This window comes from Salminus brasiliensis, chromosome 17, assembly GCF_030463535.1.
Source record: "Salminus brasiliensis chromosome 17, fSalBra1.hap2, whole genome shotgun sequence".
Taxonomy (NCBI): Eukaryota; Metazoa; Chordata; class Actinopteri; order Characiformes; family Bryconidae; genus Salminus; species Salminus brasiliensis.
Window position 1 is genome coordinate 9,297,398 of NC_132894.1, and position 12,596 is coordinate 9,309,993.

At 38.1% G+C, this 12,596-nt stretch overlaps 2 protein-coding genes across 4 annotated transcripts; both read right to left on the reverse strand.

The window, feature by feature from the left end:
* Positions 1-1,914: 1,914 nt before the first annotated feature.
* uchl5 (ubiquitin carboxyl-terminal hydrolase L5) lies at positions 1,915-6,618 on the reverse strand. The gene is made up of 11 exons (XM_072660066.1): positions 6,392-6,618; positions 5,862-5,925; positions 5,654-5,759; positions 4,785-4,910; positions 4,560-4,621; positions 4,318-4,448; positions 4,028-4,091; positions 3,839-3,941; positions 3,637-3,750; positions 2,516-2,614; positions 1,915-2,047 (listed from the first exon to the last, which is right to left on the reverse strand). The coding sequence occupies exons 1-11, from the start codon at positions 6,465-6,467 to the stop codon at positions 2,003-2,005; spliced, it is 990 nt and encodes a 329-aa protein (XP_072516167.1). The 5' UTR covers positions 6,468-6,618; the 3' UTR covers positions 1,915-2,002.
* A 2,062-nt stretch (positions 6,619-8,680) lies between these two features.
* glrx2 (glutaredoxin 2) lies at positions 8,681-11,893 on the reverse strand. Of its 3 annotated transcripts, none has more exons than XM_072660375.1 (4): positions 11,816-11,893; positions 10,902-10,962; positions 10,331-10,507; positions 8,681-9,161 (listed from the first exon to the last, which is right to left on the reverse strand). In XM_072660375.1, the coding sequence occupies exons 2-4, from the start codon at positions 10,959-10,961 to the stop codon at positions 8,994-8,996; spliced, it is 405 nt and encodes a 134-aa protein (XP_072516476.1). In that variant the 5' UTR covers position 10,962; positions 11,816-11,893; the 3' UTR covers positions 8,681-8,993. The 3 variants fall into 3 exon arrangements, with proteins under 3 accessions (XP_072516476.1, XP_072516475.1, XP_072516477.1); XM_072660374.1 differs by lacking the exon at positions 11,816-11,893 and adding an exon at positions 11,651-11,805; XM_072660376.1 differs by lacking the exon at positions 11,816-11,893 and adding an exon at positions 11,306-11,641.
* Positions 11,894-12,596: the final 703 nt, after the last annotated feature.

Sequence of the window (12,596 nt, forward strand, 5' to 3'; positions counted from 1 at the left end):
TAGGTGGGACCAACTGCAGGACAAACAGAATGTATGCTCAGGGAGTGTCACCAGCTTCGCAAACAGTTCTGTTTATTGTCTGGTGAACATGATGTACGGTACCTTCATCCATGGCTTTAATAAACACTCATATTGGAACAGTCAATATACAGTGCAAGATTCCTCATCGTTTCCCATCAGGGCTTACAACAGCTCTCTGAAAGAGAATAGCTGAATATCGTTATGTTACTTTCTACTCCTCCATATTCATAGCACAGACAAGTCCTCTGAAGCACCACTTTAAGCCCAAATCGAGGGTGCAAAGAGCTCTACTTTGGATAAAAAATGGGTGTTCTGTTCCGTTCTATTTCAGGAACAGCAATGCAAGACTGTGTTCACTTTCCATACTTAGTGACTAATGTGAAACTACACAAGATGTAAAACGAGGACAGGCGGCCTGGAAGACGAAACCTAACATATCATGACCAACTTAAGAAACAAGATACACACCTTGGTGTCAAATACAGGCTGAGGGACAAAAACTGTTATAGAATACTTAAATTAAGAGGAGGTTCACTGAGGTTCTTCACATCACACACTACATTTGGAAATCTTAAAAGGCACCCATAATTGGTTCTTTTGTGGTATCTTCCCAAAGAACCTTTAATTATGAGTGTAAAGTCGTTACCTCTGGCTGCTGTTTAAGCCATAAAAGTAATCTCAAGGAAAAGAAAATAACTGTTTAAACACTTAAGAATCCCACTGACGCTCTTTAAATATAGGGTTCCTCAAGATTGCATGGTTCTAGATATAACCATGACAACCCTTTTTGCTAAGAGTGCACCGTTTACAATACGACAGTTCACTAAAACAAGTTGTAGTAGATTGCAGCGTTCACAAACACCATCTATTAAATACCACAAACACTATCTTTAATACCATCTATTAAAGAACTGCTCTTTGAGAGAATACACCATAAGTTTGAGGACACCCCTTCTAATGAATGCATTCAGCTGCTTTAAGATGCATGCATTGCAGACACCTGTGCAAATGCACACACACACTGCTTGTCTAGTACCTGTACAGACATATGGCCAAAAGAACAGGTCTCTCTGGAGGCCTAATGCTAGAGGAGTATAAATCTACCTTCTTATAACTTGGGTTAGGAACTTTCAGTGAAAGTCAATGTAAAAAAAAAAAAAGAATCAGGAGAATCAAACCCAATAGTAGATGTGCTCAGAAAGATTAAGCGCTGCAGCTGTTTTTAAAATAAGTGGAAAAACTTAAGTATTAAGAGATCATACCACTCAACGTGGCGGATACCATCCACCCTTTTAAAATGAGCTAATCAGCTTGCCGGTTTTGCCACGAAACATTGAGTATTAAGCTAAGCTCTTATCCTGAATGTCTCATATTAAGGGTGGTATTAAAATTGTGAAGATGACAGATTAAAACAAAATGTTTATATATGTATATATATATATATATATATATATATATATATATATATATATATATATATATATATATATATATATATAAAAAGACAATAAACTGCATTTGTATTCATAATTTCTAGTTTTCAACCCAAATACTCAAAATGTTAAAATATAAACCCATGAAAATTGTAATTAGTGTTGTTTACAATTTAATTTAAATCTATAAGTTAACAACAAACAAAAATCAGCAAAAATGCTTAATGTGACAAATCATTCCAAAGGTTTCAATAGCAAATAAATTAAATTCAATTGTGAAATCTAGAAGTTGTTCCCGTTTCACATAAATGGAAAATAAAAACCAAATCAAACCACAATCGTTTTGACCAACAATGGAATTTATATGAAAATAGGACAGGTTTATTTAAACATTTCTCTGCATGCAAGCGTGGACGCTTTCAGACAATATGACGGCAAGCCCCACACTTGAGTTCAGTTTATAGGTGCTCTCAATAGAACACATGACGAATGTACATCAGGGGGGTTCCGTGGCAAATTACACAAATGACTGGAAAAATGAGCTGGTACTACTTTGCTTCCTGGATTTTTTTGGCACTTTGCTTTTCTTTAGCCTGGAGAAAGAAAGAAAGAAAGAAAGAAAGAAAGAAAGAAAGAAAGAAAGCGAGATAATAAGAACAATTTCAAACTCTTGTCCTGGTCAATACATGGGTTCAGCAGAGTACAGGCCTATTATAGAGCAACAGTTCAGAGAAATGAAACTTTGCTGGTGGACATTACAAGACGTACATTTTTGACAGCAACGGAAAACAAGTCAGCGACTTCAAGACAACAATGATTAATGTAAAGTGTGCCGAGAGAGAGAGAGAGAGAGCGAGAGAGAGCGAGAGAGAGAGAGAGAGCGAGAGCGAGCAAGCGCGAGCAAGAGTAGGAGTTCCTATATTCAATTACATCAATGCTGCCTTCTAGTGGCATGCCAAGAGCTGTACCTTGAAACCTGTACCAGGTTTTGGTTTTACATTTTCTTGGCGTGCCTCAAAGTCGAGTGCAGCTTAAAGTGTGTGGCAACTTCACAAACATACCTTTTCAACCAGTGGTATCAGCTGTTGGTACTCAGCGAGGGTCTTCAGTAATTCCATGATAAAGGGTAGGTAGTTGTGCTTCCTTCTAATGTTTTCAATCTAAAAGCATAATAAAAACAGATCTAATGAGTTACAACAGATTATATGCATCATCATCATCATAATCAATGCACTTGTTAACCGGTTAATTATTAAATAAATGACCATTATGATTATTATGAAACATTTCCGACCAGTTCAAAAATTTTGTCTTGGTGTCTTCATGGTAGATAGAAATAAACTCAAGCTATTAAACTTTGCAAATGCCTAAAACAACAAGAACATGAGCTTTCTGTGTCTGTAACCACATTATAGAAATGTATGTTTTCAATTAAAATCCTATTTTTGAGTCCCAAGCTGCATTTGGTCAACAAGCACATGAAGCCAAGCGCTTCGTTTTGCTTATTCACTGTGATCAGTGTCTATTAACATGCTACATGAACTGAAGCAATCTGCGCTTGCATAAGAACGTCTACAGAAACAGAGGGGAGACAACTTTGATAAGCTGCAGAATAATTTCATAACGAATCAAACGACCACACGTTGTCGAGAGGGAGACACTGCGTGCAGCTGTTTCAGGTTTAAAGATGAACAGTTCACAGCGTAAACTATGCAAACACTGTTTTGTGGAAGCAGTACCAGAAGCCATTTAATAAATAAAGGATTCTAAACTGCATTAAAGGTTCTGTTAATTTTTAGTTTTTTGGATACATGAATTCAATATATTTCATTAAAATGTAATCAATGATAAATATTTTACACACAAACCCACACATGTCAGTGCTGGACAATTTATCAATTTGCCACTAGCTGCCATTATTAGAGAAATAATACTATGTTGCACCTTTAAAAATTTACAATTGGTCAATTAAACAATTATGAGAACAGTGACTTCAATTTAAGGTACTGCCCTACAGACAGTGAAATGCAAGATATCAATATGATGTTGAATTCTGATCTGATGACAGGAAAAGTCATTAAGAAACATGAAGAAGAACTACTCAGTATTAGTACTGTCTTCATAATACATAGTCTTGTAAAGGGATGTTCACCTAATACCAGAGGAAAAAGTGTGAACATACTTTATATCTTTTAAGTTTCTGATTTTCCTCCTCAATCAGGAGCTGGTACTTGGCAATCTCTGATTGGAGGGAGCTGAGGAGATTTCCACCCTGGTCTGTGTCCATGGGCTCTTCCTATGGTCAGAAAGACATCTTTGCATGAAAGAAACCCTGAGCTCAAAAGACTGCTTAAGAACGCCCCATGTCGTCACTGAGAACTTACCTCGGACAGCTGAGCCTGCAGTTCTGAAATTTTACGTTCATAAATCATCTTGCGGTCTGACACAATGGCCATTAAGTTGAAACGGATTTCACCTTCACTGTACCTGAAGATCGAAAAAGCAGGACCAGTTAAGAACAAAAATGAATAGATCTTGGAAAATAGAATGGAAAATCTGCTCAGAACACTTACTTTTGTATTCTTTTTTCAATTACAGGCCGGACTGCATTAATCCAGTCATCTTGGTTGCAAGTACCTGAGGGGGGGAAAGAATAATAATAATAATAATAATAATAATAATAATAAAAAAAAAGACATTACACACATACACACACACATATATATATATATATATATATATATATATATATATATATATATATATATATATATATATATACAGTATATATACATATAGCTCTCTCTCTCTCTATATATATATATATATAATATATAAATCCAATAGTCTCAGGCACTTTTACCAAGGTCAATAGGTCCTTCACGAAGTCCGTCCAATTCATACAGTCTACCATTAACAGGTACGTAGCTGACAAAATGAAAAGCATCTTCATCTTTAGATGTCGACTTTGCATCAAACTCAAACATCTGCTGTCTGTAGAGAAAAGCAGAACATCATTTATATACATTACTCAGAACTAGTCCTACTTAAATAAAGAGTCAGGTGTAAAATGTTGTGTTTTGAAGGGTGACTAAATGGTTCTACCTGGCGAAGCTGTTGTGAACTTGTCGAATCACTTCAGAATTACTGAGAGCAAGACCCTTCATCTTAAAGAGGAGACAAAACCACTCAACGGTTACTTAAAGATCTAGCAGCTTACAGAAGATGTACTTATGACATTACGACAACTGGGTCAGATTGTAATAGAGTGTGTCCCAGTACTGAACACAGATCTGGACACGGCTGAAAAACTGTAGAGAACAAACTTACTGCTGCGTCAAAACTGTGCGAGAATTCTCTAAACTCTGTGAGTGTTTCACCCAGGTGCATGTCAGAATGCGTGCAGTTCAACAGCACACTGACGATCGCTTGTGTGGCGCACGCATTGTTAATGACCTGAAACGTGAAGAAAACAACATTGAATCGTTGTCTTTAGCATTAGAAAATACAACTGGGCACAAAAGCCTGAGACCACAGTGACAACATAGTATGTGGGATTTTTCAGAGCTGGACAATGATGATATTTTATCGTATTATGACATTTTGTTATTGTGATACACAGTATGCTTTTCTAAGTATATCAAGAACATTGTTAGTGTTAATCATTAATCAACTGCACATTTCATGACAAACAGTGCAATTAGAGTGGTTTAATTAGATTAAGAGCAGCAGATGTTGAAGAAAAAGGATCTGAATAGTAGTTTATAAGAATCTGTATCTATTGATGTATTTAGTCTGTGATCACATGCATCATGATGAATATCGTGTATTGTTAAAAACGTCTTAAAATATCGTCATATAGTTTTTTTTTTTTTTTTTACAACATCACCCAGCCCAATTTAAGATTCTACACAATTTCCAGGCCAAAAGTTCTGATTAACAATGTTTTCACTTGTGGTCACAAACCTTTGGATGTAACTATAAACAGTGAGATCAAGACCAGCATAATCTACAAGGCAGGGTTCTTCAATTCCGTCCTGGAGGTCCAACACAGTTTGTTGATTCCCTGCTCAGACACATTAGACACAGTATGTGTGTTTTAACAGGGAAATCACCAAACTGTGCTGAACACTGGCTCTTCGTAACAAGAACTGACGAATTCAATAAAGGCCCAATAAATACATAAAGGCTATACCCACCTGCTTGGCAAAAAATATCTGGTCAAGTCTCGAGTCCTGTACAATGGACCCTGCTGGTTCCTCACCAGGTTGCCATTTGAAGAGGAAAATTAAGCCATGAACTGGTCTGGAACAAAAACAAACATGGAGATTCAACAGTAAACATCATGTGGAGTCACTGGAGAAGAACCACATTCACACAGCTGTCAGCATTAAGATCATTTCTTACTTGAGATTTTCAAAGTTCTCTGGCTCCATGCTCCAGATCTCCTCGACTTGTGCTCCTTTGCATCCTGCCATTGAACAAAAGGGAGAGATGAGTTGCCCCAGGCCCCAGTTCACTCGGAGTCATGATGCTTACATAGCTACACAACAATTCAACGCTTATGTTTTCTCTCAAAATCCATATCTGGAGCCACAAGAGCTTCATGTTTAAGCAGGTTTGGTGTTTGAAGGTGGGAGGGAGGCAGGGAGTGTTTAGCACTAGTTGTCACGCTAGCTACCTCCTCATTCATTACCACTGCCAGGCTAGCCAAGCTGACTCATATGCTAGCTCAGCTCATTAAGCGAACTCGCAGGTGGCTTAAAAACCAGGTTAGCAGAGTTGATCTATCGGAGCTGAGCTGTGTTTAGTTCCCTCCACATGCATTTCGTGCTTTCAGCAGGTGGACGATGATGGGGAGCCCATGCACTGCATCACGGCGCTAGCTTTTAGCTCCGCTAGCCTGCTAATGCGGCTACAGTAAACACGCCGCTCACCGAAGCCTTTTATCAGCTCTGTGAAAACGCCCGGGTCGCTTTCCATCAGGCACCATTCTCCAGCGCTTCCAGACATGTCTGCGGTTTAACTGGATAAACGGAAGAGCAACACAACATGCAAGTTATCAGACAGATCTCCTGCGCTGGGCTAATGCAGCAACTCTACACTTGGACGTTCATTCACGCACAGCTTGTTCTTCGCCGTGGTCTCTGTGAGGGGCTCCACTCAATCCTGCCACCATCTGTCCGAGCGGCTCCTTACACGGGCTGAATGCGGAAATGCGGCCAGATTGAGGTTCAAGGGGATCGAAATATGTCCATATGTAGTTATTTATTAATATAAGTGTATTATATAAATTATTCTCACTGGTTAGGTGTGTATTGTACTTTAAATATACCCAGCACCTCATTATTACTATTATTATTTTATTTCATTATTAGGTGAATTTCGTTATGTTGAGATATTAAGTCGGTATTACGAGATGCTAGATCATTATTCTGAGATGCTAAGTCATTGTGGTGAGATTAAAATATTATTCAATTGAAATATTAATCATTACTTAAAGATACTATGTTATTGTTTTGAGGTGCTATGTTATTATGTCAAGATATTAAGTCATTATGTTGAGATACCATGTAATTATGTTGAGATATTAAGTCATTATTTTGAAATATAAGGTCATTATTTCTGAGATACTAAGTCATTATGTTGAGATATTGAGTCATTATTTGGAGATACCATGTTAATATTTTTAGATGTTAAGTCATTAAATTGAAATATTAACTCATTAATTGGAGATACTATGTTATTGTTTTGAGATGCTAAGTTATTATGTTGAGATATTAAGTCATTATTTTGAACTATGGTTTCATTATTTTGGACTATGTTACTATTTTTATGTCATTAAATTTAAATATTAACTCATTATTTGGATTATTTGGATATATTATGTTATCTTAGACGCTACGTTATTATGTTGAAATACCATGTAATTATGTTGAGATACTAAGCCATTATTTTGGAGAGACTATGTCATTATTTCTTGTGATCCTGACACAGGTGGTCCTGAATTACATTATTTTGAGATGACTTCCCATTTCTTTAAGATGCTTTATGCTTTTGGAATTACATTTTTGGGTGGCAGGAGTGGGCTTCCATAAAAGTTATGAAAACATTATTAAGCAAAGATTAGGTGATTAAGCAATATCATTATTGTAAGACCTTTCTTCACTGCTATTAACAGAATTTAGACACTTTAGACATGTAGTCCTCAGCCCCACTGCTGTGTACAGAAGTCATAGCAAACCTGACATCCTAATTTAACCTTTTGGTTTGGTTTATTATTCTGTTATTAATCTTAATGCAAAATGTTACTATGAATTATTTGGTAATATTTATGTAGGGTTTTTGTGGAGTCCCACATGATCCTGTTTTAAACTGATGTTAATTATGGCAGTAATGCAGTGAACTGAGGGCCTACAGACAAGGCTGAAGGAGTTAATACAGTAATTTAACCCCTTTAGTTTTACTGATACATTTCCAGTACCCTGAAACACTACGCAACTCATTGCTGACAAAACATTCAATTGTGCACATTACCAAAAGAACAGGATGCTCAGGAGCAGCCATACAGGGGCCTAATGTCATCATGGCCAAAGTCAAGTGTCAGCCAGAGGGGTATAAAGCCCCCAAACATCGGACTATGCAACAGTGGCACAGTGGAACTGCTTTCTATAGAATGATGGAACTCCATTGAATATCTTCTGAATATAATTTGTGATTCATGTCAGAAGCTAACATCAGGAGCCTATCCGACCTCACTTAAGCTCCTGTGGCTGAATAACCTGAATATCCTTCCCAGTAGAGGATGTGTGCACCAAAGGGGGTGTACTCTGTATTCATATGCTTGATTTCAGGAGTAATGTTGGATGAGTGGGTGTCTTCTAAAGCTGGTTCCGGACTAAACTGCATTGTTGTTATTGATGGTTCACCCTTAAAGATGCATCACAGTTTAGGACACCATCCCATGGTGGATCATGCTACAATGACAATAACTGTGACCCTGAGGGTCCACTCCAAAACAATTTTACTGCCCTACTTCTATTATTACATGAACCAGTGTTTTGGTGGGTTTTACACTTAAATTATTTGTCTTATGCATTCTGTGAATCGACATCCTCCTCTTTATTAGATGTTTCAGCTTATACTAAAGTTATGATTGATATCCAGGAACATCTAGACAAACAGCAATTTAAAGATCTCATTGCAACACACACACAAGCTTGATGGAAAAGACAATACTTTAATTTAAATACTATAAAATGTAGAATAATACTGAGGTAGGATAATTAAGATTCATTTTAAACAAAACTAAAATACATACAGAAAAGACTTAATGGACAGAATGTACATTACAGGTGTGAGTTTTCAGAGAAACAAAAATATACAGCAAATTTCCACATTTTAGGTCAAATCAACAGGACAAAGACAGCAGGCTTTGATTACTGAACGCTAGAATCTACACTGCTATAAATCCAGTTTCTCTTGGCTGCAATAAGTTTGCAATGGTGCACATGTGGAGTAATGTACTGAATGAATGAGCTAAGAGTGGACGGAAGGATTCTGTCCGCTCCCTGACCCCACCGGGCCGCTGTTCAAGCAGCACGGGCTACACTTCTCAATCAGAGGTAACAGTTTCCCCTGCTGGTGAAGCTGTCGTGTATCAGAGCCTCCTCCAATGCACTTTCCGTTGATAAAAACTCTCGGTACCTGAAATATATAAGGCCAGTTATGAATAGAAACACTTACTTATTACAGACGTATTTACTAATATTTGCATTATTTTGTAAGTAGGAATTGGCAAGGCCTCTTTTGTTGCTGTTCTACACTGAAGAAATTTTTATTTGAGATCAAAATATTAATATATTTAAAAGACATTTTTTGATTTTCATCTCTAGATATGTACCACATAACATTACAATTTGGCACCTTTTATTTGACTTCTGCCCCTGCCTTTTTCTTTTAAGTGAGCAAAAATATTGGAATATTCTTGTTACAGTTATATTACCTGTTATATTGGCTGTTTAAACAATAAATAGCTCTGAATGTCTACTCTTGGTTTAAGCCCTGGGTTTACCTGTGAAAACTGCATTTGTTGTAAATAAAATAAATAAATAAATAAATAAACCAACATGAGGACCATAAGGAGTTGTCAGTATGGCAGTACTGTAAGCCATTTGGAAGCTGAGACAATTGGGCATTGGGAATGGCCAATACAATACTATGGACTGTTCTGATACCCACTGGTCTGCTATTAACCACAATTCAGTGTATATGAGAATTGGCTTAACAATATATTCAAATATAATTTAGGGGGTGCACATATTATTTATTTATTTATTTCATTAATAATACTTTTCACAAAATTACAATATTTTTCTGCCATGTGATAATTTGCACAGACAAAAGAATGGTTCCAATAATTACAAATGATTTTTATTCAATATTTCACACGCTGTATTAAAACCAGGGCTACACCCATCCATCCATAAAAGCATATTATGAAACTGTACTGTGTTGTGATTTATTATGACACATATATCATTCTGACATCATTCTGCATCCCTACATTACAGCCAAATTTGTTTATTTGAACAGATGTCCACATAGTTTTGGACATCTTGAGTTGGATTCCCTGCCAGAGATCAGGTAGAGTCCTGGAATATATGCTTTTAATTGACAGTTTCCATTCAGAATACTGCATAGTCCATGACTGGGCTTAATCTCTGGGAATCTCTGTGATAGCAGCCCATACTTCAATTTTTATATATTTATATTATGTAATTTTTTATTTGTTACGTATTGGAGCAGAGTTTTAATGGAACAGACAAGCTTCTCCACCGCCTTTACACTGAAGTACTGTGAGCTACAGTACTCACCGTTCTGGCACCGGTCATTTGTGCCAAGGCCTCCTGAAGTTGTCTGCCATGATTGTGTTCATCCAACTCGATCACTTTATAGGTGGCTCCTATCTCATTAAAAACACCCTTGGCCATCTTGCAGTATGGGCACGTTGTCTTGGAGAATATCACAACGCAGTTGTGGGACACAACATCCTAAAAACCCAAAACATGCAAATAAAATATGATGCCCAAAAAGGTGAAAGGTGAACGTATTTGTCACTGTACAGTGTACAGCGAAATGTGTCCTCCGCATTTAACCCATCTGGTAGTGAACACACACTCACACACACACGTGTTAGGGGCAGTGAGTACAGACACACACCCAGAGCGGTGGGCAGCCAACTCCAGCGCCCGGGGAGCAGAGAGGGTAAAGGGCCTTGCTCAAGGGCCCAACAGTGGCAGCTTGCCGAGCCCGGGAATCGAACCCACAACCCTGTTATCGATATCCCGGTGCTCTAACCGCTGAGCCACCACTGCCCCTAAAACAGCATGGTCTGTCTCACAGGCGTAAAATGGGAATTTAATGAAGGAGGAAGATGATTCCTACCTGGACAAACTGAGCAGAGTCTGTGCTTGACAAGATCCCACTGGATGTGGAATTTCCCATCCTATAGACATGATATGTAAAGGTGAGGTGAGGCCAGATCAGAAACCAGTACAAGCAATATCAAGAATGTCAACTTTGCTTTCACACTGCGGGTTTAACCTTATGATAATCACTGGCCGGTACGAGAAACACGCAGCTGAGACCAGGAGAAAGAGCAACGATACTGTGGATAAAACACAAATCTGCTGCCTGTTACATTTCAACTCAGCCATTGTGGACTGCAGCAGCGCGGTGTGCTGCCGGGTTAGTGGGCTAATCGCAGGAAAACAGGCGATAGTGCTGAACAATTAACGCTACAGGAGATTTCGATCGAGAGACTAATCCGTTTGTAAAGAGATTTAAACCTTAGATGATCCTCACAGCAGCGCTGTCTGTCTGTCGAGGCTGAATGCGGCGAACTTTTCGTTCCACCTTAAATCGTGCAGAAGTCACACCGGCGCCGGAGCCTATCCGCTGCCACACTGAGCAGATTTAAGGTGGAACTGAAAAATTCAGGCAACGAGAACCGGCGAACACGAACCACATTTAGTCTCGTTTTTTTTTTCCCTTTCACTGTTTGTCCTCATACAGACAACCCCCTATCTATTTATGCAGCGCTAGCCACAGAAAATCAACAACATAGTACTGTTAGGTAACCACTTAGCTAGCTAATGTAGCTAATGTAGCTAATCTATCAAGAAGAGAATGACCTTTGAATTTGACAGTAAGCCGGTCTGGAGCTGTAAAGCCACCTCGTCACAAGCATACTTTTAAAACTCTTGCAACAGCCTTCAAAAATGAAATTTCGACTCAAATTGCTGACATTTGGCACAAACCGCAGCTTTTTGCTCAAACTCAGCGACTCATTTACATACCTCTGCCAGCTAGCTAGAGCCAGGAGTCGATTCCAAAAAGACTCGATTCTGCGATTGCACTCACAGGGCAATCGAGAGTCGACTCCAAATTATTCGAAATATTAAAGTATTATGCACAAGTACTGTATTATTATTTTTACTTTGAGCTGTAACAGAGGACGTGACGTACAATCAGAAAGCACTGAGCACTAAAAAAACACCCACTAGCAGGAGCTGACAGGAAATTCAGAGACAAACTAGACCATAGTTCAAATTGGTTTATTCACTTAGCGTTAGCAGTCTTTAAATGGTCTAACTGTGGGCAAATTAGTCATTTTACTACACTGGCATCTTTTGCCCCAGCTGTTATTTATGTTACATCTCCTTTTGTTGTCTTGAATCAAGAACATTTTGTGGAATCGACATTTGGAATCAGAATCTGAATCAGAGTCGACTCATCCCTTACTGAGTACTGCTTCTTTGACCTGGAAGCGCATGGAGGGCATCTAGCCTCCTCCCCTCCACATGGCACCTGTTTCCACTGCAGAGCTGAGAGTTACAGGATTCAGGTTTAGACAGAAGATCAGGTAGCAGAGAAAGTACATGAGAAATGGAAGCTTCTACTCAGCATAAAGACATGACATTTGGAAGGGTAATAATAACACCACAATAGCAATATCACAAATCACAAAAATAAGAAAATTATCTCAAAAATAATTTCTGAACATTATTATCTTAAAATAATGATAATATTTCTCAAAATCATGGAGAGACAGCAAGTCATTATTATGATACATTATCT

Coding starts and splice junctions, on each gene's coding strand:
- glrx2 (XM_072660374.1), bottom strand. CDS start 11,706: ATGCTTGTGACGAGGTGGCTTTACAGCTCCAGACCGGCTTACTGTCAA. Junction 10,963..11,650: donor GCTTACTGTCAAATTCAAAG/GTCATTCTCTTC, acceptor TCATGTCTATAG/GATGGGAAATTCCACATCCA. Junction 10,508..10,901: donor ACTCTGCTCAGTTTGTCCAG/GTAGGAATCATC, acceptor TTGGGTTTTTAG/GATGTTGTGTCCCACAACTG.
- uchl5 (XM_072660066.1), bottom strand. CDS start 6,467: ATGTCTGGAAGCGCTGGAGAATGGTGCCTGATGGAAAGCGACCCGGGC. Junction 5,760..5,861: donor GAGAACTTTGAAAATCTCAA/GTAAGAAATGAT, acceptor TTTTTGTTCCAG/ACCAGTTCATGGCTTAATTT. Junction 4,911..5,653: donor AGATATTTTTTGCCAAGCAG/GTGGGTATAGCC, acceptor TTCACGTTTCAG/GTCATTAACAATGCGTGCGC.